Source organism: Phyllostomus hastatus, unplaced genomic scaffold, assembly GCF_019186645.2.
Source record: "Phyllostomus hastatus isolate PE091 unplaced genomic scaffold, TTU_PhHast_1.1 phas_contig_86, whole genome shotgun sequence".
NCBI classification, from domain to species: Eukaryota; Metazoa; Chordata; class Mammalia; order Chiroptera; family Phyllostomidae; genus Phyllostomus; species Phyllostomus hastatus.
In genome coordinates this window covers 97,023,352-97,050,804 of record NW_025333977.1, presented here as the reverse complement: position 1 = coordinate 97,050,804, position 27,453 = coordinate 97,023,352, and the positions used below count along the sequence as shown (strand labels likewise).

Genomic DNA, 27,453 nt, shown 5'->3' with positions numbered 1-27,453 from the left:
CACTTTGGTTCGCAGCCCGTGCTCAATCCACTGAGCCACGCCAGCCAGGTCTTAGTTCATCCTTTGATCTTATCTTCCCCTCCAATTATTGCCTCCCTCTTCTTTTTTTTTTTTATATTTTAATCTGCTTTACCTCAGTTAAGCTCCACAGAACCCAATGAGATAAGTTCTATTATTATCATGCCCATTTTGCAGATGAGGAATTAATTCACTGTTAAGGTCACATAGCTAGGAAGTGGTAGGGCTGGCACTCAACTTGAGTTCTCTGGTGCTCCAAAACAGATATTTATACAAATAACGCACATACATTTTTATTGTAAAAAGTAATAATAATAAATGCAAACAATACTATAGCATAGAGAGTAAAGTATGAAAGTTCCCTTTATACTTCCATAAAGGTTTGATGTGTGTATTAGTTAAGTTTAGGTTTAACTGCATATAAAAAAATCAAAGTAACATAAGCTTAAACAAATACATTTATTTATTGGATTGGCCAAAAAGTTCATGGTTTTTTTTTCTGTAAAATAAAAGACAGCCTGGAAGGGCAACAGTGTGTTTTTTTCCCAGGTAAAAAGAGCTTCCTCAAAAATTCTCTTGCCCCATGATATCATCTTACTTCTAATTGGCCACTGTTATCCATAGGGAAGGCTGGGAAGTATAGTTTTAATTTTTTTAAATGTATTTACTTATTTATTTAATATTTCTTCTTTTTTTTTAGTTACAGTTGACATACATTATTACATTAGTTTCAGGTATATACCCCAGTGACATTACATGACTTACTAAGTGATCATCTTGACAAATCTTGCACTGGATCTGACACCATACATAAATATTAGAATATTATTGGCTATATTCCATATGCTGTACTTTATCCCCATGACTTCTATAACCACCAATTTGTACTTCTTAATCCCTTCACCCATCCCCCTGGGCCTTCTCTCATCTAGGAACCATCAAAATGTTCTCTGTGTCTATGACTCTGTTTCTGTTTCACTTATGTTTGTTGTGGGGAGCGGGGGGCTCTGCCCACAGAGCTCTCCTGGCCTCTGTGGATAAGAATGAGTCTTCCAAGACATGATCTGCTTGGGGAGGAAAGCTGACCATTCTCTTAGAGGAGAAAGGTGTTCAGCCCCTCTCTCAATGGGCTTTTATTGAGTTTAGCTTGCATAGGGATGCATAGCAAAAAAAAGGAGCTATGGTTTACAGATAACATTTCTGGGATCACAGGGGTCCTTTTGAGTCAGGGTCTGGTAGACAGGTGACACCAGTTGACTGTAAAACCTTGGGAAACAAACTTATTTTGTGATTGGACCCTTAAGATTTAAATTGAGGACATTCTTAGCAAAGCTGGTTTCACAGGACTTTATACATTATTTTATAGGCCTGATCACCCCACCATTGGGAACTGCTGGTTCTGGCACACGTCTGCACCCCCTTTCGGCATTGTTTTAGGCCTGAATCAGGCAGGGGAAGCAAGGTAGCCAAGAGATTAGGAGACTTTTTACAGATAGAATGAGGACACAGGCTATGATAAAGCCTAGGGGTGAGGGTCTTTTTGTCCCTTCTCCACAATCCCCTAAAGCCTTCTCTATGGCCCCTTCATGACTGTGCCTGTTTTAGGTTGTTACTTTCTTAAGGCATCTTACCCATCATTTACTATCCAGCTGTCCTCCAGGGGCCACACAGGGTGAAATAAAGGGGGGCAGAGGCTGCACCCCTGCCGGGAAGATAAGTTTTGTCTTTGTAGTGGCTTATGTTCCCAAGGTTCTCTAGCTGGGGGGCCTTTTTGCCTGTTGGGTGGGGTTACAGCTCCTGAAACCAGGCAGGACTGAACCAAAAAATTAGTTAGTTAGTTAGTTAGTTTGTTTGTTTATTAGATTCAGGTATTGATAGATATGTATTTATTGTCATTTTATTGTTCATATTTTTGATCACTTTTTTCCTTCTCAAAGATGATCCTTTAACATTTCATATAATATTGGTTTGTGGTGTTGAACTCTTTCTTTTCCTTTTTCCTTTTCTCTCTTTCTCTTTCTCTTTTTTTTTTTTTTCTTTTTTTTGGTCTGGGAAGCTCTGTATCTGTTCTTTGATTCTAAATGATAGCTTTGCTGGGTAGAGTAATCTTGGTTGTAGGTAGGTCCTTGCTTTTCTTCACTTTGGATATTTCTTGCCAATCCATTCTGGCTTGCAAAGTTTCTGTTGAGATATCAGCTGAAGGTTTTATGGTAGCTCCCTTGTCGGTAACAGCTTTTCTCTTGCTATTTTTAGGATTCTCTCTTTGTCTTTAGCCTTTTGCATTTTAATTACTATGTGTCATGGTGTGGGCCTCTTTGGGTTCATCTTGTTTGGGACTCTGTTTTCTGGACCTGTGTGTCTATTTCCTGCATCAAGTTAGGGAAGTTTTCTGTCATTTTTTCAAGTAGGTTTTCAATTTTTGCTCTCTCTTTTCCAGCACCCCAATGATGCAAATGTTGGTATGCTTGAAATTGTCCCAGTGGCTTCTTAACACTATCCTCATTTTTAAAAAATTCTTTTTTCTTTTTGTTGCTTTGGGTGTTTTTTGCTTCCTTATAATCCAAATCACTGATTTGACAATAGGCTTCATCTACTCTACTGTTGTGTGAAGGATACAGTTAGCGTATCCTTAATTTCTGACTTGATCTTAATTATGCTGTTGAAGTTCTCAGTTCATTGAGCTTCCTTATAACCAGTGTTTTGAACTCTGCATCTAGTGGATTGCTTGTCTCCATTTTATTTAGTTCTTTTTCTCAAGTTTTGATCTGTTCTTTCATTTGGGCCATGTTTCTTTGTCTCCTCATTTTGCTAGCCTACCTTTGTTTGTCTCTATATATTAGGTAGAGCTGCTGCCACATCTCCCAGGCTTGGTAGAGTGGTCTAATGTACTAGGTGTTCTGTAGGGTTCAGTGGTACAGCTTGCCCTGATTATCTAAGCTGGGTACTCTAGCTGCACCCCGTGTGTGGGCTGTGTACACCCCCTTCTTGTATTTGAGCCGTGATTGTTGTTGGCACATCAATGGGAGGGATTTACCCCAAGGCCAATTAGCAGTAAGGACTAGCTGTGACTGCTGACTTCTGACCACTGACTTCTGACCACTGTGGTGGACTGGCTGTGCAGGGGCCCACCCTACAAGAGCAGGACTTACTTCAGTGGGGCTCTGATGCTTACTGAATCTGCCCCTTGAATATGTTGCGTGTAGAGGTGGTTGAGTGGTGGAGCTTTGATGTGGTCTGAAGATTTCCATGAGTTCTGTGGCCTCCCAGGAGGTGTAGTCCAAGGTCAGCTGCTGCCTGTGTTCTACCTGGGGTTACCTGGCATGAACTACAAAGCAATCTGCAGACTGCTGCTACCTGTGCTGGGCTTGGAGATGCCCAGGTAAGGCCAGGCTGTGAAACAAGGCGGGCTGCTGCCAGTGCTGGGCCTGAAGTTACTTAATGAGAGGTACAGGGCTTGCTGAGGCCGGATGATGCTTTTTTGAGAGATTTTAGGAAAATGGGAAGCATGAGCCAAGACAGGCCATTCCTATGGAAAAGCCACTGGAAACAGCTTCGGTGGGCCCAAAAGGTGGGTGGGGTAGGGCATTAGGGAATCACCAGGGTGGGATGAACAGTGTGGGCCAGGTTGATGGAAACTCGGATATGGTGCCCACATGTTGGCTCTATAGGAAGGAGGCTCATCAAAAGAACAATGGGTTCATCAAAGGAACAATGGCCTTTGCCAGCCATCTGGGAGAGAGCTGTGTCCCCCCAGCTCTCGCCCTGATGCTGGACAGTTCATTTTCTCTCCACATGTCCCTGGTGCTTTTCAAGCGGCTGCCCCCGTGCTGGAGTGAGTCAGAGTAAGCCTGTACCTGGGTCCTTTAAGAGGAACTGACTGGGCCTTCAGCAGCCTCCTCCTTCCTCAGCCTCGATTTCTGTTGGATTTTATGGCAAGACATTGTGGGGACTTCTCTTCCTGTCATTGGATCCTTGGGCTAGGGGTCCTGATGTGGGGCTGGGACCCCTCGCTCCTCAGGTGGGACCTCTGTAGCCAAGATATCCCTCCCAGTTTTTACCTGCCACACTTGGGTATGGGTCCAGCTCATTGGGAGTCCCTGCCCCTCTTATAAGTTTTGATGTGGCATCTTCTTTAATTCCCTAGTTGTAGGACTTGCATTCAGCCAGATTTCAGGTGGTTCTGAATGATGGTTGTTCTGTAGTTTAGTTGTAATTTTGATGTGGTTGTTGAAGGAGGCAAGTATGGCATTTCCTATGCTACCATCTTGACAGTATATTTTTGAAAAAGTGTACCCTTTTAACTCAATTCCAATGTAGAGGTTGCAAAGTAAGAAATGTTCATTCTCCCATGATTTTTTTTATTTTGATAGTACACCTAGTGAATTAATTTACCTTGTTTAAAAGCTTATTTTTTTAAAGACTTTATTTATTTTTTAGAGAGATGGGAAGGGAAGGAGAAAGAGAGGGAGAGAAACATCAGTGTGTGGTTGCCCCTTACATTCCCACAACTGGAGACCTGGCTCGCAACCCAGACATGTGCCCTGACTGGGAATCGAACCAGCAACCCTTTGGTTCACAAGCCTGTGCTTAATCCACTGAGCTGCACCAGCCAGGGCAAAAGCTTATTTGTAAAAATTACACAAATAACACATGAATGCATCATCTTTATACAAAATTAAGGTTTATAGGAAACTGGCCACCAACCTCTATCCTAGTTCCTCTCCCCATATACTTCCTCGTTCTTATTTTTAAATGGCACTTGCCTAATTACTCTTGGTTTATGACAAAATCTTCTGACTTTGTCTAAAACAATTTATATTATCTTGTAATTTTAGACTTAAAATTTGTTATATTTAAATCTGTAATGTCCTATAATATAGTTGCTACTAGCCAAATGTGGCCATTGAGCACTTCACCTGAAGCTAATCTAAAGTGAGATGTGCTATAAATGTAGGATGCCCACCAAGTTTCAAAGACATAGAACCCCCTGAAATGTAAAATATCTCATTAATTTGTATATTGATTACAAGTTCAAATAATATTTTGGATATATTATTACCATTAAAGTTGCCTGTTTCTTTTAAAATTTTTTATTGTTATTCAATTACTGTTGTCCCTGTTTTCCCCCCATTATTCTCCCCTCCTCCCTACCCACCCCCACCTCCCACAGTCAGATACCCCCCACCCCCAGTGTCTTTGTCCATGGGTCCTTTATACATGTTCCTTGATGACCCTTCTTCTCCCCCCGCCCCATTATCCTTCCCCCATTACTGTCTGTATGTTCTTTATTTCAGCATCTCTGGTTCTGTTTCTTTTTATATTTCTTAATGTGGCTACAGAAAAATTTATGATTACACATGTGGCTTGCATTTTATATCTGTTGGCCAGTGCTGGCTTAAATAATGATATAGCATCAAGTTTGTATACTTTCATGTACAATTATAACTACTTGTTCTTTGATTCTGTATACCTAAGGTTTATACTATTTGTAAATATTGGTTAATTTCAGTAACTTAGTAGTTGTGTTGTTGTTGTTGTTAAGACATAGTTCTAGGTGCCGCAGGGGATACATGGAGAAAGAAAGCAATCTTCTATGGTCTGGTAGCAGGGAATAAGCAAATACTCTATAGGTCCAAAAGGTTATGCATTAAGGGTCAAGCAACCACACAGTTAAGGAAGATTCTTATGAACCATTTATTCATTCAACAAATATCTTTTTGACTATCTACAATGTGACAGGACCGGTTACTTCATAGCACTGAAGCACAAAACATCATGGATCCTGTATATAATCAGTCAGGATTGGACTTTGTGGTTAAATATCCAGAAAGCAATATTTTTTTCTTTTAGCATTCTCTAAGATAATAACTGGGAAAATATGTTCATTGTACAGTGATATAGAAGTTATATATTGCTGCTTATACAAAATATATAAATAACCAGCTTACTCCATCCTCAGTTGTTTTGTCAGTGGAAGTGGTGGGCTGAGCTAATAATTTATAAACAGCCTTCTGTGAACCCTCTAGGCAGAGTTATTTTATTTCCTGCTCTGGGTGTAGATGGCTGTTGATTACAATTACTTTGTGTGCATTCCTCCCTTTTCCCCAGGGGATCTTATCTTGTTTTATTTGCCTTTTGAATTTATTAACATCTGTACTCATCATTTCATCCTATATTAATGCAAGAGGTACCCATCCTGTGCAAGGATTATCTCTGGATTTGTACAGGGTCCTGAGAAGGAAAGCCAACTCTCAAGTATTAGTTATTCAAGTCTCTCCCGTCTTAAGAGGAAAAAACAAACCCTTTTGACCCCCTATATTGTTTTAATTGCCACTAACCTCAATTGTTCATTTCATGGTCAAGCTTTTTTTTTTTTTTAATTTTATTTATTTATTTTTTAGAGAGGGAAGGGAGGGAGATAGAGAGAGAGAGAAACATCAATGTGCGGTTGCTGGGGGTTATGGTCTGCAACCCAGGCATGTACCCTGGCTGGGAATCGAACCTGGGACATTTTGGTTCCCAGCCCGCGCTCAATCCACTGAGCTACGCCAGCCAGGGCTCATGGTCAAGCTTTAGAAAGAGCATGCTATTCTCTGTTCAGATTTCTTTAGCTCTTCAACCACTTGCATTCTGGCTTCTGCTTTCATCTCTATACTAAGACTTTAAAATCCAAAGGACATTAAAAAAAATTCAACATGAATCAAAGATCTAAATGTAAGACCTAAAACTATAAATAAAATTCTTAGTAGAGAACATGGGGAGAAGCTTCAAGATACTGGATTTGGCAATGATTTTTAGGTTTGATACCAAAAGCCCAGCACAAAAGAAAAAAATAGACTTTATCAAAATTAAAAACTTTTGTACATCAAAGGACAATCTCAAGAGTGAAAAGACAATATACAGAATGAGAGAAAATGTAAATCATACATCTGATCAAGATACATCAGATATCCAGAAAAAAATATTTTTTAAAGATTTTATTTATTTATTATTTTTAGAGAGTGAAGGGAGGGAGAGAGAGAGAAACAGCAATGTGCGGTTGCTGGGGGCTGTGGCCTGCAACCCAGGCATGTACCCTGACTGGGAATTGAACCTGTGACACTTTGGTTCGCAGACCGTGCTCAATCCACTGAGCTACGCCAGCCAGGGCTCAGAAAAAAATATTTTTAAAGATTTTATTTATTTTTAGAGAGAGGGGAAGAGAGGGTGAAAGAGAGGGAGATAAGCATCGATGTGTGAGAGAAACATCAATAGGTTGCCTCTCTCATATGCCCTGTTTGGGCAGAGCCCACAACCTGGTCATGTGCCATGACCTGGCATCAAACCAGTGACCTTTTGCTTTGCGGGACAACACCCAACCAACTGAGCTACACCTGCCAGGGCCAGAAAATATTAAGAACTATAACTCAACAACAAAACCAAGCAACTTGAGTTAAAAATGGGGAAAGAACTTGTATAGACATTTCTATAAAGAAATACAAATAGCCACAAAGCACATGAAAAGATATTCAACATCACTAAGCATAATAGAAATGCAAATCAAAACCATAGTGGGGTACCACTTCATACATCTGAGGATGGCTAATTATTTAAAAAGCAGAAAATAACAAGTGTTGTTGAGGATAGGAGAAATTGGAACGCTGTGTATTGCTGGTGGGGATGTGGCATGGTATAGTCATGGAAAATGGAATGTGAGGTTTTTTTTTTTAAGATTTTTACTTATTTATTTTTAGAGAGGGAAGGGAGGGAGATAGAGAGAGAGAAACAATAATGTGAGGTTGCTGGGGGTCATGGCCTGCAACCCAGGCATGTACCCTGACTGGGAATCAAACCTGCGACACTGGTTCGCAGCCCACGCTCGATCCACTGAGCTATGCTAGCCAGGGCTGGAATGTGAGTTTTTAAAAAAATTAAGCATAGAATCACTAAATGATCTACCAGTTCTACTTCTAGTTATACACCCAAAAGAACTGAAAGGGATTGGAACATGTATTTGTACACCCATGCTCATTGGAGCATTATTCACATTAGCCAAAAGTTAGAAGCAAGTCAAGTGTCTATGGAGAGATGAATGTACAAAATAAGGTATATAATACAGTGGAATATTATTCAGCCTTAAAAAAGAAGGGAATTCTGGCACACACTACAACATGGATAACCTGTGAGGACATTATGCTAAGTCAAATCAGTCACAGAGAGACGTATATAATTTAAGTTATATGATACAGTCAAATTCACAGAGACAGAAAGTAATTAATAGAATGGTGGTTGCCAGGGGCTGGGGGAAGGAGAAAATGGGGAGTTACTGTTTAATGAATATAGGTTCAGTTTGGGAAGGCTAAAAAGCTCAGGAGAAGTATGGTGGCGATAGTTGTAGAACAGTGTGAATGTACTTAATGCCACAGAGCAGTATACTCAAAACTGGTTAAAATGGTAAATATTATGTTAAGTATATTTTACCATAATAAAATTCAAAGGACATTTACCAAACTAATTTTATTTGCTTCTGTTGATATTTCTGTCCTTGAAATTCTTACCTAGATTTCTAGAACATTCTTATGGTTTTTCTTTCTGTTTTTCTGGACCTCTTTCCTTTCCCTTTTATGGCTTCTTTAATTTAGGAATGTCTCTTTGGCTTATTACTTAAGACTTGCATTCATATTTAAGACTTCCACTACTACTAGCTCTGGTACTGGCAGATTATATAGTCTCTATGAATGTCAGTCTTTTCATATACAAATTAAGGATTAATATTCCTATCTTATTGCTTGTGAAAATAAAGTAATACAGATAATATTTAGCCTTGTCTGGTAGGTATTGTATAATGATAATGTATTTATATATCTGTAGGCGATATATTTTTTGAGGGAAAAATGTAATTCTGACATTCTTTTGAACATTCCACTTAATTGTTCCCTTGAAACCCTTAAGTTCGGTATTTCTAAAACTGGCTTTCTCTCCCCAGATTTATACTTCCTTCTGTGTTAACTATTGGTGGATGATCTTACAGTGCACCCCAAGTAGAGGGGCAGGTTGACTTACCACTTTCCCCCACTAATCTATATTATTCAGCTTCCCAGCTGAAGCTTCTGATGTTTTGCCTGGTACATAATAGGTATTCAGTAAATGTTTTTTGATAATGTGAATGACTCATCCTATGTTGTGGAACATAGACTTACTACTATAATCTTATATTGTATTCTATGGTAATTTACACCAAGTCATGAAGTTTAAATTAAATTCATTCAGTATTCTAGGGTGCCATTCTTCTGCCTAAGTATTATGTCACTTCTTTATTATTTTTTATTGGTCCTAAGATGCAATATATATATTTTTTCTTAACATTTTATTAAATTTTTGTGATGATTTCAAACATACAAAAAAAGAGAAAATGTTATATTGATTTCTTATGTACTCGTCACCCAATAATTATCAATTCGTGGCCTTCTTCCTCTCAACTTCAATTACTTTGAAGCAAATTCCAGACATCATTTTATCAGTAAATAATGGTATTTGTCTCTAAAGGATAAAGACTTTTAAAACATACTGTAATACTGTTATCACACTTAAGAGTAATTTTTAATCATATCAGATATCTAGTCTATGTTCAAATGTTTGAATTAGAATCCAACTTGGGATCATACATTGTAATTAGTTGATATGGCTCTTGTGTCTTAGTTATAGATCTCCTCTTCTCTTTTATTTTTTGAATTTATTTATTGAAGAAACTGTGTTCTGTAGATTTTTAAAAGTGTAAAAGTATAGCTCAGCTCTGCTCAATAGAAATATAATGCAAGCCACATATGTTCTAGTTAGCACATTATAAAAAATAAAAGGAAACAGGCGAAGCTAGTTTTTAATGTTTTATTTAACTCAGTAATGTATCTAGATAACATTTCAACATGAAATTAACATAAAGTTACTAATGAGATGTACTTTTTTTTTTGTACCAAATATTCAAAGTCCAGTGTGTATTTTATATTTATAGTATATCTCACTTTGGACTAATATTTCAAGGGCTCAGTACCTACTGCATGTAGCTACTGGCTACATATTGGGCAGGGCAGTTTACATTTTACAGATTGGATGCCTGTGATGTCATTTAGCATGTGTTTTATTTTGTTGTAAATTGGTAACATTTTTAGATTTTCATTTCATTTTTAAACAGAAGAATATTATGAATGTCAACATTAAAATTAAACATTTGATAAGTTCAACTTCAGAAAATTTTTTACAAATGAAATTGTGACTTCCTTTAAGGGTTAAAAACTTCTTATTTGTATTTTAGTGCCAGTCCAGAGGAATATAATACAGTTGTACAGAAGCCAAGACAAATTCTATGTCAGTTTGTTGACCGAATACTTACAGATGTAAATGTTGGTAAGAAATAATTATTTCTTATATAAACTTTATAAATTAAGTTGTTTTCTTAAGATTTTACAAGCATTTTTCTCTGTATTTTATAGAATTGGTATTTATGATGGTTACTATTTTCAAGCAATTTATATTACATAATATGAATTAGAATTTTATAGGAAGTCTGTTTTCCTGTTTGGTATCTAGATTTTTTGCTGCTTACTATGAATTTTGATATAAGGTATTATTATAGATAAAAAGTATTTGGTCAGTTCCAATGAGGTGGACTTTGCTTTAGTCAGGTCTTGTGCCAGTGGTTGAGAAACAGCAAATGCCATAAACAACTGGTGACTTTATAAGTTTTTGAATCAACTATTTATTTCCTATCTGTGGCAATCTGTGGCAAATTACAAACTTAGGAATGGTGTCGTATCTGTCATATCTGTTAAAATTACATTGAAGGGGTAATACAGAGTACTATTTGGCTCATGGTTTATAGATTTGATTCCACATTTGGTACAAGTTTTATGACTTGGGGTAGTTATTTACCCTTCATTTTTCAATCAGTAAAATTATGAGTTGCTGAAAAACAACAAAGAACTACTGAATACTTGTTAGATGTGTTTTCCTATGGTGCTCCTGTTTATACCACTAGCCTGTCCTTCTTGTTTATAAAGTCTTCATCATTTAGGTATCAGGGCCTTCACAGCATCGTCCCATACATTTTTTTCTTCCCCTCTGAATTAGTGTAATCAGCATATTGTATTATGATTATTAGTTTATTTGTCTGCCTCACCTGATTGTGACATTTTTTTTTTCTCGGATTTTAGCACAATGCCAGGCATATTGTAGGCGTATAGTATATATTTGGTGAATGGATATGTAATAGATGAATGAGCATGATTATTAAACATTTAAAATTAGAAAGGTAGGATTGTAGTGGTTAGCTTCATCAATTTAGCATGAGCACTATAATTATGGTCACCAAAATCTAGTTTCTTAACAAAACACTGTTGTTTAATTGGTTACAACTCTTTAAAATGAATCTTGTATTTTTTAGTTGCTCTAGAACTCATAAAGAAAACTGACTCTCAGCCAACCTCTGTGATGTTGCTTGATTTCATCCAGCATATCATGAAGTCCTCTCCACTTATGTTTGTAAATGTGAATGGAAGCCATGGGCAAAGTGAGGCGAAAGGCAGTTGTATTGGTAAGTCCAGCTATTTATTTGTACATTCATTTGCAACCTGTTTTATGAAATCGACTTTCTTCTCTCTGAAATATAATATATATATTAATAAACATCTTAGTCAAATTATGGTTAGTTTTATTTCATGTATTCTAATTGTTTTGTTATGGACTAGATACTGACAATGGGAGAGATATAATCAAATTTGTTTATTTGCCATTGAAAACTTCAGCTATTTTCTTTTTTCTGGTTTTGGTGATCTCTTCTAGATCAGGCATTAGCAAACAGTGGCTCACAGGCTGGCTCTCTGTTTATGTAAAAATATTTATTGTAACATAGCCCTACTCATATTGTTTGCAACTACTAAAACAACATGGAGTAGTTGACGTGGAGACCACAGGGCCCTCGAACCTATCTGGTCCTTTAAGAATGAGGTTCTGTTTTTTTTTTTTTCCTTAATCACTTTACCTTTTCACACAGCCTCACAGTCACACGCACACACATGCACACACACACACAAATCTCTCATAGACAGAGACAGCAGTATGATTGATGACTACTGGGGGAAAGGGAGGTAGAAGAAGCTATGTGGGGATAAGTGAAGGAGACTAGACTTTGGGTGGTGAACACACAGAACAATATACAGATGATGTATTATAGAACTGTGCACCTGAAACCTATATAATTAACTAATGTCATCCCAATAAATTGAATAAAAAGGAAAAAAAAGAATGAGTTTGCTGATACCTGTTCTAGATGAAGTTCTTTTCCTAGACTTTCTCTTCATTTTTCCCACTACTTGTCCTTTTATTGGCTTCTTCCTAAAGAGGTGTAAAGCAAACATTTTTTGTAATGTATGTACAATGCATAGAGTATTTTACAATTTTTTGTTGAATTTCAAGACTGAGGTTTGATAACATGTCCTTCAAAAAGTCTTTTTTGGCCACTATCGCCGACTGCTGCACTTGGGACTGGCTTCATTGCTCCTTCTTAATGTTCTGTTAATAGGGTGTTCTATACTTTTCTATCAGAGTGGTTTCTAAATTATATTATAAAACACACTTTTTAAAAAATAGGTTGTGACCCATTAGTGGGTTATGAAGATGAAATATAATAGACTAGGAAGTATTATAGTACACTACATATAATAAGAATAAATACTATTTTATGAAACTTGTTTTATACATTTAAATAAATATGCCTTTGTGTACTGGGTCAAGATATAAAAATATACCTCTTACCATTAGTCAGAAAGTTTTAGAAACTATTATTATAGGATTTATGAGGACAGGACTATGACTGATTTGTGTACTTGGGCAAAGTCACCACTCAATAAATACTTGTTGAAGGGGTGATAATAATTATAACTACTATTTATTGAGTGTTTATTTAACTTAAGGCACTATGCTAAGAATTTCACATATATCTTACTTGATCCTCAGTAACCTATAAAGTAGATGTCATTATTCCCCTTTCATAGATGAAGTTAGAGGTTCAGATAAATGAAAAGTTTACACAACTAGTAAAGTGGAAAGCTAGGACCTTGTCTGTTTGACTCCAAAATTGGTATTCTAAATTACTATATTTCCATTTTATAATGAATGTTTTAGGTCACAGGTGGCAAACACAAGGCCCGAGGACTGAATCAGGCCCTCCATCTTGTTTTATCTGGCCCAGCACCTTGTTTCTACCCAGCAGCAGCATCAAGCTCTCACTTAACTGTTAAGGAGTAGTTACATTTATACAGTCCTAAATTATATTCGACCCTTTGAAGGCAACCCCAAGGCTGATGTGGCCCCTGGTGAAAATGAGTTTGACACTCCTGTTTTAGACTACCTTGTTAGTGAAGTTTACACTTTAAAAGTAAATCATTAAGCATTTAGCAAGTTAATTGGGATTTCTGGTGTACTTATTTAATAATATCTTTTTTGTTTGCTTATTTCAAAGACTTTAGTAGTTGGATCATAAGAAGACTTCTTCGTATTGCAGCAACTCCATCCTGTCATATGTTACACAATAAAATCTGTGAAGTCATCTGCTCATTATTATTTCTTTTTAAAAGCAAGAGTCCTGCTATTTTTGGAGTGCTGACAAAGGAATTATTACATCTTTTTGAAGACTTGATTTACATCCACAGAAGAAATGCAATGGGACACATTGTGGAATGGCCAGTGCTAGTTAGCCGATTTTTAAGTCAATTAGATGAACATGTGGGATATTTACAGCCAGCTCCTTTGCAGTTCATGAACATGCAAAATTTAGAATTTATTGAAGTCACTTTGTTAACAGTTCTCATTCGTATTATTGCTGTTGTGTTTTTTAGAAGGCAAGAACTCTTATTTTGGAGAATAGGTTGTGTTCTCCTGGAGTATGGTAGTCCAAAAATTAAATCTTTGGCAATTAGCTTTTTAACTGAGCTATTTGAGCTTGGAGGACTTCCAGCACAACCAGCCAGCACTTTTTTCAGCTCATTTTTGGAATTATTAAAACATCTTGTAGAAATGGATGCTGACCAATTGAAAATCTATGAAGGTCCATTATCAAAGCTCATAAAGACACTATTTGCTTTTGAAGCAGAAGCTTATAGAAATATTGAACCTGTCTATTTAAATATGCTGCTGGAAAAACTCTCTGTCATGTTTGAAAACGGTGTGCTTATGCGGCTTAAGTCTCATTCGCTAAAAGGAGCTTTTTGTCACTTACTGCAGTATTTCCTTAAATCTGTGCCAGTGGGGTATGAATCTGCTTTACAAGTTAGGAAGATTTATGTAAGAAATATTTGTAGAGCTCTCGTAGATGTGCTTGGAGTTCAGATAGATGCAGAGGTAAGTCATTTTTAAGGTTAAGTATTTTTTCATAATTTGTATATGCATATATATAAGATATAATAATGAGAGAATAGAATATCTTTAATAATAATGTACATTCAGAATGGGATGTTTTTTGGAATCTACTTTGGCTCCCTATAGTGGATTTTTACTTGGATTTCCGAAGAATTTGTTCACTAAGTTGGTAATGAACTGCCAATGAAGTTGAATGTTTTAAGGTATAATTTGTGAAGTGTGTGCATGTTTTTTGCATTATTAATTAAAAGGGGGTCAGTTAACTTAGTTGCATAAACTGAGCACTAACAGATTTTTTTGACAGTTTATTGTCAATAACTTGTAGAAAACCTATGAGTACATAGTACCAGTAATGTTAAATCATTCCTCTTTTTCTATTTGAACTGTGGGAGAAAGGCAGTACAATAAAATAGTCAGATATGCAGTAACGACTAAATATTTTAGTTTATTTTTATCTATGAGACTCGCTGGATTTATAGTATGAAATAAATTAGTAATTCCCTTAATATAATATTTTTGGGACATTTTGATAGAGGGAAAAACAGCTTATAGGGAGAAGGATTTGTTATGCCTTCTAAAACTATAGAACCACAGTTCCAGTTATAGAACTATATGTAGACTGTGAAATGATATAGATTAATTTAGGTCTTTGTTTTACCTGATGAGACTCCAGAAATAGTTTACTTTTTTAGAAAACTTACAACTAATTCCTACTTCGTTTTCACTGTCTGTGAAAAATATGAACATTTTCTAAGAGATGGTTGTTGAACTTATTTTTGCTTTCTCAGTATTTGTTGGGCCCACTTTATGCAGCTTTAAAAATGGAAAGTATGGAAATTATTGAGGAGATTCAGTGCCAACTTCAACAGGAGAACCTCAGCAGTAAAAGTGATGGAATATCACCCAAAAGGCGTCGACTCAGCTCATCTCTAAACTTGTCCAAAAGAGCAACAAAACAGACTGAGGAGTATGACCTTCATTCAGTTTTTATTTACCTATGCAGTAAAACTTCATTTATGTTTAAAAGTTCCCTTTAGCTGTGGCTGGTGTAACTCAGTGGATTGAGCACTGGACTGTGAAGCAAAGGGTCACTGGTTTGATTCCCAGTCATGGCACATTCTTGGGTTGCGGGCCAGGTCCTCGGTAGGGGCCATGCGAGGGCAACCACACATTGATCTTTCTCTCCCTCTCTTTCTTCCTACCTTCCCCTCTCTCTAAAAATACATAAATAAAATCTTTAGAAAAAATTACCTTTAGTTAAGTGCTTCAATTTAAATATACAAAGAACATTTAGGAATTTCTTTGACTACCTCTACAAAGAACAAATGTTTTAATAGTGCTAGTATGAAATACTTCATGGATAAATATGGTTACTTAAAAGATTTATTTTTTAAAGATTTTATTTATTTTTAGAGAAGGGAGAGGAGGGAGAAAGAGGGAGAGAAGCATCAATTGGCTGCCTCCTGCACACCCCCCAAGCAGGGACCTGGCCTGCAACCCAGGCATGTGCCCTGACTGAGAATTGAACCAGTGACCTTTTGGTCTGCAGGCCATCATTCAAGCCACTGAGCCACACCAGCCAGGGTATACTTAAAAGACTTTTAAAAGTCTTTTTTTTTTTTTTTTGAAGATTTTATTTATTTTTAGACAAAGGGCAAGGGAGGGAGAAAAAGAGGGAGAAAAACATCAGTGTGTGTTTGCCTCTTGCACAGCCTCGACTGGGGACCTGGCCTGCAACCCTGGCATGTGCCCTGACTGGGAATGAAACCAGTGACCCTTTGGTTTGCAGGCTAACACTCAATCCATTGAGCCACACCAGCCAGGACTGAAAGTCTTTACTGTCTAGTTTAACTTCTTAATATATGAAAAATCTGAGACTGTACATCTAAATGCAGCTTTTAAAAATGTGAATAATACCCTGGCTGGCATAGGTCAGTGGATTGAGCATGGGCTGCAAACCAAAGTGTTGCAGGTTCAATTCCCAGCCAGGGTACATGCCTGGGTTGTAGGCCATAACCCCCAGCAACCGCACATTGATGTTTCTCTCTCTCTATCTCCCTCCCTTCCCTCTCTAAAAATAAATAAATATAATCTTTAAAAAAGAAAAAAAAATGTGAATAAGTGACCTTTTTTTGACATCTGGTCAAAGAATTCCCATAGTTTAGACAGCCATGAAAGTTGTTTTACATCTTAGGATAAATTTCAGTACTTTACTTTACATGTTATTTTTTGTTTTAAGCATTTTTCACCTTTGAAACAAATTTATGTTAAATGTGATTATATTTATACTGTGGTTATAATTACAGAATTACTCATGTGGATATGAACAAAAGGAGCTTATTATGGAGTGCACTGAAACAGAAAGCTGAATCTCTTCAGATTTTCCTTGAATACAGTAGTCTAAAGAATCCTGTTATTGAGACTTTAGAAGGAATTGCTGTTGTCCTACAACTGACTGCTCTGTGTACTGTTCATTGTTCTCCTCAAAACATGGACTGGTAAAACAACTTATATTTTCTGGGTGGGTTTTCTGTAATAAACTTGGATTTATTGTTTAGGAGCTTTCATTCAGTTGATTTGTGTGACCTTAGAACACAACTTTTTAGTGAAATAGAAATTTGTTTTTTAATGAGGACTTGGTAAATTCTATGTACTGTGTTAAGTACTATATGTAACTTAATTTTTACAACAATTCTGTGAGGTAAATGCTATTATGCCTACTTTACAAATTAGAAACTGACACTTAGAGAAATGGAGGCTTTTTTTGGTCTGAAGTCTAACCAAACTCCTGGGCATACACATTTATAAAGTTGCAGAATCCATTTTTATGCAACTTGAAAGCCAGTGTTTTTTTTAGTCAAACATTAAGTTAAAAGAACATTTGCCTTTGATAATAAGAGAAGGAATTTAGAACTTGTTAAAGGTATGTTTGCTCAGTATTCTTAATACAGGTTAATTGTTCTATCAGAAGAAACAACAGGGTAAGGTCTCGCTGAAGATTTAGTTTTATTTTTGGTGCCACATTATAGACCAAAACTCGTTAATTAATTTTTTTACATGATAATTTATTCTGTATTTTCTGATTCATTTATTTTTTTAATTACAGTTTACATTTAATATTATTCTGTATTAGTTTCATATATGCTGTATATATGAAACTAAAAAATCATGTACTTTACAGAGTGGGTCCATCTGATGTTTCAAGTAAATATTGTCTATATTTCTTGTGCAGCAATCTACTTCTGACTATTCTGCCCTGATTCACTCTTTTAACTAGCCAATCCAAAGTTATGGAGGAGATATTAGAAAAAATATTAGTTCATGTTGCATTAAATTTGGAATTTCAAATGACTTGAAGGAATAGGTAATTAGGCTGAGGTCTCCCCTTGTCCTATTATTAAGAAAGGATTTACTAAGCCAGTTAAAAATGACATAGTCTTCAGTCATTTTTAAGTCTGGTGATGCCAGATTTAAATATCCTGGATTAATTTTAATTACCAAATCCTAAGAGTGATTTAGAAAGATATGAAAAGATTAAGCTTCAAATAATAATGACATTAATTGATTTACGCATTTACTTTGAATTGGTTTAAAGTTATATGCTAGTTTTATACTCCCAATTTCTTTTGGCTTACTACAATATTAGGTTTGACTAACACTTCATTTTAATCTTTGTCTTAAAAATGTATTAATTGCAGCTATAATTTCAAGGACTGTCAACAAAAGTATAAGAAGAAACCGGTAGTAATAACTTGGATGTCTTTGGATTTTTACACAAAAGTGCTTAAGAGCTGTAGGAGTTTGTTGGAATCTGTTCAGAAACCTGACCTGGAAGCAGTTATTGATAAAGTGATGAAAATATATGATGCCTTGATTTATATTCAAGGTGAGTACAAATAAGTAGTAAATCAAAATAACCTTTAGAAATAATCAATATAGAAATCTCTTTTGCCTAAGGTGTACAAATGTTTGAAATAACCAAAAGTTTACTTGATTTCTGTTGTTAAGCTGTCATTAATTTCCAAGTTCCAAATTTATTTGTGTAATATTTTGATTTATTATTCTTTTTCAGTCAATAGAAATTACTTATATCTTTTAAATTTTCTGGAGCATCTGAAGAATGCCAAGGTCCTTAAAAATACATAGATGTATATTTTTATGAAGTCACATTTAATTTGTTTGGGTCCATAGGCCTCAGAACATCATTTCTATGTTGAGAACCCTTGTTAACCAAATATTTATTCTAATTCCATCTGATGGTTAGAACATCTGTTTTTATTGAAAAAAAGGTAGATATGATTAAGGAAAAGACATAATTAATCACTTGTTGTGTGTTTCTGTAGTAAAAACTTCATTTGAAGATCATATTCTAGAAGATTTGTGTGGAATGCTCTCAATTCCATGGATTTATTCCCATTCTGATGATGGCCCTTTAAAATTGACCTCATTTGCCACTAATCTTCTAACATTAAGCCAGAGGATTTCAGATAGCTTCTGTAAGTGATCACAAAATTCTATGTTTGGTTTTTTTTTGGTTTAACTCATCTCTATATGGGACTTCTATACTTCTATATTTTCAATAACTAAGAGGTATGTATTTTTAAAAGATTTTATTTATTTATTTTTAGACAGAGGGGAAGGGAAGAAGAAAGAGAGGGAGAGAAACATCAAAAAGTGTGGTTGCGTCTTGTGCAGCCCCTACTGGGGACCTGACCCGCAACCCAGGCATGTGCCCTGACTGGGAATCGAATCTGAAACCCTTTGGTTTGCAGTCCAGCACTCAGTCCCCTGAGCCACACCAGCTGGGGTGAGAGGAGGTACATTTTTAATAATTCAAAAACAAGTTAAGCATATAAAAAGTTACAGGATTTGCATACATCCTTAAGTCTTCTGTCACATTGTTCTCTAAAAATATCACTTCAATTCACAATCCCGCTAGCAGAATATTGGAATTCCCATTGTTTCGAATCCTCTCTGTAAAATTTTTGCTATCAAAAAAAAAAAAGAAGAAGAAATGTGAATGTTGAGGATGTAACTATCTAAAAACAATTCTCTTTTAACTTGGGTGGGTACGATTTTTAAATTGCATTTTCCTGATTATGTAGAATATTGTGCATACACCTTTTTCTGGAACATTTCATTTTTGGAAAGGGAGCTTTTAATTAAATTTTATTGATTATGCTATTACATTTGTCCCAATTTTTCCCCCTGTGTTCCCCTCTACCCAGCATCCCCCACTCCCTCAGGCAACCCCCACACTCTTGTTCATGTCCACAGGTCATACATATAAGTTCTTTGGCTGCTCCATTTGCTGTACTGTACTTTACATTGCCCTGGCTATTCTGTAACTACCTATTTGTAATTATTAATCCCCTTGCATCTTCACTCATTCCCCCATACTCCAACCAGGTAACCATCATAATGCTTTCCATATCTATGAATGTCTCTGTTCTACTTATTTGCTTAGTTCTTTAGATTCAATTGTTGATAGGTATCTATTTATTGCTATTTTATTGTTCATAGGTTTGATCTTTTTCTTGAATAAGTCACTTTAACATTTCATATTACAATGGTTTGGTGATGGTGAACTCCTTTAGTTTTTTTTTTTTTTATCTGGGAAGCTTTTTATTTGCCCTTTGATTCTAAATCACAGCTTTACTGGTTAGAGCAGTCTTGGTTGTAGGTCCCTGCTTTTCCATGACTTTGAATATTTCTTGCCAGTCCCTTCTAGCCTGCAAAGTTTCTTTTGAGAAATCAGCTGACAGTCTTGTGAGAACTCCCCTATACGTAACTAACTGCTTTTCTTTTGCTGCTTTTAAGATCCTCTCTTTATCTTTAAACTTTTGGCATTTTAATTATATGTCTTGGAGTAGGCCTCTTTGCATCCAACTTGTTTGGGACTCTCTGTGCTTCCTGGACTTGCATGTCTATTTCCTTCACCAAATTAGAGAAGTTTCTTTCATTATTTTTTCAGATAGATTTTCAATTTCTCTTCTACTTCTGACACCCCTATGACACAACTGTTGGACCTCTCAAAGTTGTCCCAGAGGCTGCTTACCACATCCTCATTTTTTTTTTGGAATCTTTTTTCTTGTTGTTCTGATTGGTTGTTTTTTGCTTCCTTATGTTGCAAATCATTGATTCTTGGCTTCATCCACTCCACTGTTGTGTCTCTGTAAATTGTTCTTTATTTCAATTAGTGTATCTTTTGTTTCTGACTGGATCTTTTTTATGCCGTTGAGGTCCTCACTAAGTTCCTAGAACATCCTTATAACCAGTGTTTTGTACTCTGCATCTGATAGATTGCTCATCTCCATTTTGTTTAGTTCTATTTCTGGAGTTTTGATCTCTTCTTTCATTTTGGCCACGTTTCTTTGTCTCCTCATTTTGGCAGCCTCTCTGTGTTTGTTTCTATGTATTAAGTAGAGCTGCTACATCTCCCAAGTTTGGTAGAGTGGCCTAATGTAATAGGTGTCTTGTAGGGTCCTGTGGCTCAGCCTCCCCATCACCCAAGCTGTATACTGGAGGTGTGCCCTTCGTGTGCTCTGAGAACTCCTTCCTCTTGTTGTTAAACATTTATTTCTGTTGGCTGGTCAACAGGAGAGATTTACCCAGGCTAATAAGCTGGAAGGACTGGCCGTGTACACTGACCACCAACCTCTGCCCCCTGTGGAGGATCAGTTGTGTAGGGGCAGGGTGGTGGTGCTTGGACGTGGTCTGAGGCTGTCCAGTGCGTGTGCTGGCCTTAGAGTTTCCCAGGTGGTTCAGGCCAAGGTCAGCCTCCATGTGTGTTTTTCCTGGGACTACCCTGAATGAGGTATAGAGCAATATGAGATGGCTGCTGCTTGTTATGGGCTTGTAGATTCCTGGGTGAAGGCAAGCTGTGAACTTAGGCTGGCTGTTGCCAGTGCTGCTTAGCCTAGGGCTGCTTAGCTTAGGGCCTAGGGCTGCTTAGCAAGAGGTATGAGGGCTAGGGCCTTCCTGAGGCTGGCTGTTGGTTGTTAGATAGGTTTTAGGAAGTTGTGAAGCAAGAGCTAAGACCAGCCTTTAATATGGAAAAGTCATGGTTCACAGCTTGGGTGGTTGAGAAATTGGGTGGGGTGAAGTCTCAGAGGATCTCCAGGGTGGGACAAACACACACCCTGGTTGTCCCAACCCACCAGGGTTAGGTTGGTGGAGTTTCAGATATGATACCAGCCTACCTGCTCTGTGGCTGTGTGGTGGGAGGGTCAAAAAGGGACAATAGCCTCTGGCCATTATTCTGTCTGGGAGAAAGGTGTCGCCCAACTCCCACCTTGATGCCAGACATTTCATTTCCTCTCTATATGCCATGGTGCCTTTCCAGCTGCTACTCCAGTGCTGGAGCTCAGAGTGAGTAAGTCTGAGTAAGTCTGTGTGTGGGTTCTTTAAGGGGAACTACTTGGGACTCCAGAAATTTCTTCCAGTGACTCAATACCTGCTGGTTTTTGCAGCCAGAAGTTATAGGGACTTATCTTCTTTCCACTTGAACCCTGGCCTGGGAGGCCTCGTGTGGGGCTGGTACTCCTGGCTTTTGAGGTACCCCTCCTGAATTTTTATCCACCACACATGGATGTAGGACCAACCCATTCTGCATCTCTGCCCCTCCTACCAGTCTGGATGGATGTGGTTTCTTTTATTCCGTAGTTGTGAGACTTCCATTCAGCTCGATTCCTGATATTTCTGAGTGATGATTGTTCTATATTTTAGTTGTAATTTTGATGTGGTTGTGTGAAGAGGCAAGCTGTGTTTACCTCTGCTGCCATCTTGACCAGAAGTCAAATATTACCTGTAATTGAGATGTTACTGACTGTACAACAAAGAATGAGCATATATGTGTACGTATATAAATAAACATTTAGAAATATTATTTAATAGACTTAATTTTTCAGCACCACAGGCACAATCACGATGTGTGTTTCTTCTTACACTGTTTCCAAGAAGAATATTCCTTGAATGGAGAACAGCAGTTTACACCTGGGCCCTGCAGAGCTCCCATGAAGTAATCAGGACTAGTTGTGTTAAAGGATTTTTTATCTTATTGCAGAAGCAGAATTCTTGTAACCGAGTTCCCAAGATTCTTATGTATGTATTAATATTTTAATTAGAATATATAACTTGACTAGAAAAATCATATATGTAAATTAACGTTAATGCTGATGTTAATAGAACAAATGTTGCTTTTAGTTTTAGAATTTAAATATTTTTTTCTTATAGGCTTTGTTTTACTAGTACTTTTGCCACAAATTAAGCGAGACTATTAGACCGCAGAATTAAGTAAGAAGGTTTAGTACCTTTTCTTTTTTTCCCCAGAGATAAAGTCAAAGATGATTCTGATATTGTTAAGAAAGAATTTGCCTCTGTACTTGATCAACTTGTCTGTACACTTCATGGCATGTTTTATTTGACAAGTTCTTTAACAGAACCTTTTTCTGAACATGGGCATATTGACCTCTTCTGTAAGAGCCTAAAAGTCATGTCTCAACATGAATGTTCATCTTCTCGACTAAGAGCTTCTGTTTTCAAGCCATTCCTTTTCCTTCTGAAAAAAAAAGTATCTAGTCTAGTGAAACTTGGTGAGTGATTTGTTATTTAATATTTTAAATACTTAACCTCTGTTTTTAATGTCTGTGCTATCACAGAAGCCTGAAGCCTTAAAAAATTAGACTTCCTTGATTGGTTCAATGCTCATGTAATGATTATTTATAAATGGGATGACCGTATCACAAAAGTAACAAGGGAAGTAGTATTTGGATTTTTAAAATGTGCTTGTGATTTGATAGTATAATGGGGCATACCTGATGTTCGGTTCAATGTAATGAGATTCAATATATATATTTTTAAGATTTTATCTTACTTTTAGAGAGAGGGGAAGGGGCGGAGAAAGATCAGTGAGCACAACTCTCAACCAGGTACCTGGCCCACAACCCAGGCATGTGCCCTGGCTGGGAATCAAACCAGCAACCTTATGGTTCCTAGGCCAGTGTTCAGTCCACTGAGCCACAGGGCAGGTTCAATATTTTTTATCCTCTTTGGTGATACCAGGGACCTTCTTAATGTGTTCCCTGTCATGACCTTGGACCTTCAGGACTTAAAATGGTTAGATATTGCACAACTGAGGACTATAAATTGTATCTTATTGCCCATTTTTCAATGGTAATTGTTTAAGGGTTTGTTAGGACCATGAGATTTACACAAATACTTTCCAGCTCCATTTGTTTGGGTTCTGTTTTGCCACTTGTTCTCAAGTTTTCAAAGCAGTATGTGATAGGTAGTTTCTAGGACTTCCTAAATCTTTTCATGTAGTATTAACAGTATGGCTAAGATTACCCTGAATTCACAGTTCTTCAGATTAGTGAAATGTACTTTCAAGTCTAACTTGGTAACATACACAATCTAAGTGACTACTATTTAACAACTTAAAGAATTCTAGAACTTATATTAGATTAAATTATTTATAATTTTTTAAAAATATATTTTATTGATTATGCTATTATAGTTATCCCAGTTTTTCCCCCTTTGCCCTTTTTGAGCCAACACCCCTCACTCCCTCAGGCAAACTTTTATTAAATATAAAGTATATTTAAAGTTATAAATTCATTTTAATCCTCTATTCTGTGTGCTCTGTAAATTTAAATACTAAATATTGACATTATAAGGCAGCTTAGAATTCTGTGTAGCAAATTATTTGTTGAAATACTTTTTATAGTAAAATTCTGAATTTTAATGAGTTAAATTAGGTATTAATATGCTCTTGCCCTTTAGCTTTCATAGACAATCTAGAACATCTTTGTAAGCATCTTGATTTTAGAGAAGATGAAACAGATGTAAAAACAGTTCTTGGAACTTTATTAAATTTAATGGAAGATCCAGACAAGGATGTTAGAATGGCTTTTAGTGGAAATATCAAGCACATATTGGAGTCCTTGGACTCTGAAGATGGATTTGTAAAAGAGGTTTGATAATTTTCTATTTTCAAACATTTGTGTTTTCATAAACCTGGCCTTAGAAATTTAACTAATTAATGTTATTGTTCATAGCTTTTTGTCTTAAGAATGAAGGAAGCATATACACATGCCCAAATCTCAAGAAATAATGAGTTGAAGGATACCTTGATTCTTACAACCGGAGATATTGGAAGGTATATATGGCAGCATTTACATACTTTCTTACCTATTTTGGTCATTCTCCTTTTTTTATTTGCCTGGTGTTTGAAATGGTGGTATGAAGGATGTGATATTAGAGAAAAAAAGTGATATCAGCATGCATTTGTTTGTGGATTTCCACAATGAGACATTGATAACTTTTTTTTTTCTTCAATTTCAGGGCAGCAAAAGGAGATTTGGTACCTTTTGCACTTTTGCACTTACTGCATTGCTTACTGTCCAAGTCAGCATCTGTCTCTGGAGCAGCATACACAGAAATTAGAGCTCTGGTTGCAGCTAAAAGTGTTAAACTGCAAAACTTTTTCAGCCAGTATAAGAAACCCATCTGTCAGGTAAGAGTCAGCATTGGCCTTGACTATAGGACATAGCAGTGCTTTCTAAGAGTTAAAAAAAAACACATATATGTTTTACTTTTCTTGCCTTAAATGATATATTTTTAAAAACAATGTATTCAGTTTAAGAGAATCTAAATCTTGCCAGTTTTATGTTTTAGCATCTTGGACTGAAGATGTAGATTATAAATGGGAGATGGGGAAAAATCATATTATCATTGGGTTGGCCAAAAAGTCCATTTAGTTTTTTTTTCTGTATGATGGCTCTAGTAGTGCTTAGTCGTCTTTAACTTCATTTGAAACAGTTTTGTTAGATTGCATTGTGACAGCTTTCATATCAGTGTGTCTTTAAAAAAACTTATCAAAATTGGTGAATTTTTGTGCAGCCATTTTAATACTGAAGATGGGAGAAGACATGCAACATTTTCAGTATATTACGCTTTATCATTATAAGAAGGGTGAAAATGCAACTGAAACACAAAAAAAGATTTGTGCAGTGTATGGAGAAGGTACTGTGACTGATCAAACGTCTCAAAAGTGTTTTGCGAAGTTTCTTGGTACCATTGATATTTTGGACCAATAATTGTTTGCACTGAGTCTGTCTTATGCATTGGAAGATGTTTAGCAGCACCCCTCGCCTTTACTCACTAGAAGCCAATAGTGGGAGATAGCCGACATATGCAAAATATCCAAACTAATAAAGCTATTAGTGAAAATGAAAAGTGTGTCTTTTATTTTATGGGAAAAACATAACAGACTTTTTGGCCCACCCAATATTATTGGATATCATGTTCTGTTGTTAATCTATTAAGAGTTGCCTTCCTTTAGCAATGATAAACTTTTATGCTTTGATATTATGGATAAGGTGCTTTGTTCTTAAAAGGTTGATTCACTTCATGACTGAAAAGTTAGGATATGTTAAAATACTGGCTTTGCCCTTTGTTATTGTAACCCTAGGCAAGATAGTCAAGTTTCTTTTTTTTTTTTTAAGATTTTATTTATTTATTTTATTTATTTATTTATTTATTTATTTATTTATTTATTTATTAGATAGGGGAAGGGAGGGAGAGAGAGAGAGTAACATCAAATTCAATGTGTGGTTGCTTCTCATGTGGCCCCCACTGGGGACCTGGCCTGCAACCCAGGAATGTGCCCTGACTGGGAATCGAACCTGCGATGCTTTGGTTTGCAGCCCGTGCTCAATCCACTGAGCTATGCCAGTCAGGGCGATAGTCAAGTTTCTTAACTTAGCCTGGTTACTGACCTAAAAGTGAGATTTATGCATAATCTATTCCATTAGGTTGTTATAATAATTAAGGGAATATTAATTGAGGTAATAGGTTTATTTATTTTTTAAGATCTTATTTATTTATTTTTAGAGAGAGGGGAAGGGAGGGTGAAGGAGAGGTAGAGAAACATCAATGTGTGGTTGTCTCTCACATGCCCCTCATTGGGGACCTGGCCCACAACCCAGGCCTGTGCTCTGACTGGGAATCTACCAGGGACCCTTTGGTTTGCAGGCCAGTGCTCGATCCACTGAACCACACCAGCCAGGGCTGAGGTACTGTAATATGTTTAGAACAATGTCTGATACTGTCCTTGATGTTACCTTAAAAAGTATTAGTTAATTTTTTTTCCTTGTGTGAAAAGTAACAAACCATTTTGCTCTAGTTTTTGGTGGAATCCCTTCACTCCAGTCAGGTGACAGCACTTCCTGGTACTCCATGCCAGAACACTGAGATGCGCAAACAGGATGTGGCTCACCAGAGGGAAATGGCTCTAAATACCTTGTCCGAAATTGCCAATGTTTTTGACTTTCCTGATCTTAATCGTTTCCTTACTGTAAGTTACTTAATACATTTGACTTAATTGAGGTTTTCAAGTCAATCTTTTGTGTTTATTCTAGATTTTTTCAAAGAAAATCTGGCAAGTACATTGAAGAGGATATAGACACTAAATTTTCAAATTTTGACTTTGACTTTGATGTGATAACATTACTCGTATAAAATTAAGTTCATGCCAATTTGAGTTATTGCTCTAATGGTTAGCTATCTCAAAAGTTTAATACTAATTGATTAATGCTAATTAATTCAGTTGACTGAGCCCTTATGTCTTTAGTGCTGTGATTGGTTGCATTGGCAATGTGAAGTCTAATATGATCATTTCTACCCTTAAGGAGTTGGAGTAATATAGTATAAAACTAGTGTTATGGATGATCTTCTGTGAATTCAGATGACAATTTGAAATATGGAGTGGTTTGGGAAGCCTTTGAAAAGTCCTTAGGGCTGAGATTTGAAAGGTGGTTGGAGTAGATTTTCTTCTTACCTTTTCCCAAAGGCAAAATTTATTATTATTTTTAGCTAATAAATTATAATGTGATTTATACAGGATTTTTCTACAATATATTATATTTTAACAAACTTAAGTTGCTTGTAAATTGGTCAAATCCTGGAAGGAAATAATAAATCAGGCCTAGAACTTACCTTTAGAACATGAGTATATTTTAATCTATATTCATGAAAAAATATCTT

At 36.4% G+C, this 27,453-nt stretch overlaps 1 protein-coding gene across 1 annotated transcript in view; it reads left to right on the top strand.

The window, feature by feature from the left end:
* ATR (ATR serine/threonine kinase) overlaps window positions 1-27,453 on the top strand; it is a 130,685-nt gene that overhangs the window by 3,685 nt on the left and 99,547 nt on the right. Inside the window, exons 2-14 of the mRNA XM_045851350.1 lie at window positions 10,307-10,398; window positions 11,435-11,584; window positions 13,511-14,388; window positions 15,195-15,373; window positions 16,713-16,904; window positions 18,105-18,292; window positions 18,750-18,902; window positions 22,317-22,509; window positions 22,738-23,000; window positions 24,190-24,380; window positions 24,465-24,565; window positions 24,751-24,922; window positions 26,594-26,764. Coding sequence (XP_045707306.1) covers window positions 10,307-10,398; window positions 11,435-11,584; window positions 13,511-14,388; window positions 15,195-15,373; window positions 16,713-16,904; window positions 18,105-18,292; window positions 18,750-18,902; window positions 22,317-22,509; window positions 22,738-23,000; window positions 24,190-24,380; window positions 24,465-24,565; window positions 24,751-24,922; window positions 26,594-26,764 — 2,923 coding nt within the window. The remainder of the gene's footprint in view (window positions 1-10,306; window positions 10,399-11,434; window positions 11,585-13,510; window positions 14,389-15,194; window positions 15,374-16,712; window positions 16,905-18,104; window positions 18,293-18,749; window positions 18,903-22,316; window positions 22,510-22,737; window positions 23,001-24,189; window positions 24,381-24,464; window positions 24,566-24,750; window positions 24,923-26,593; window positions 26,765-27,453) is intronic.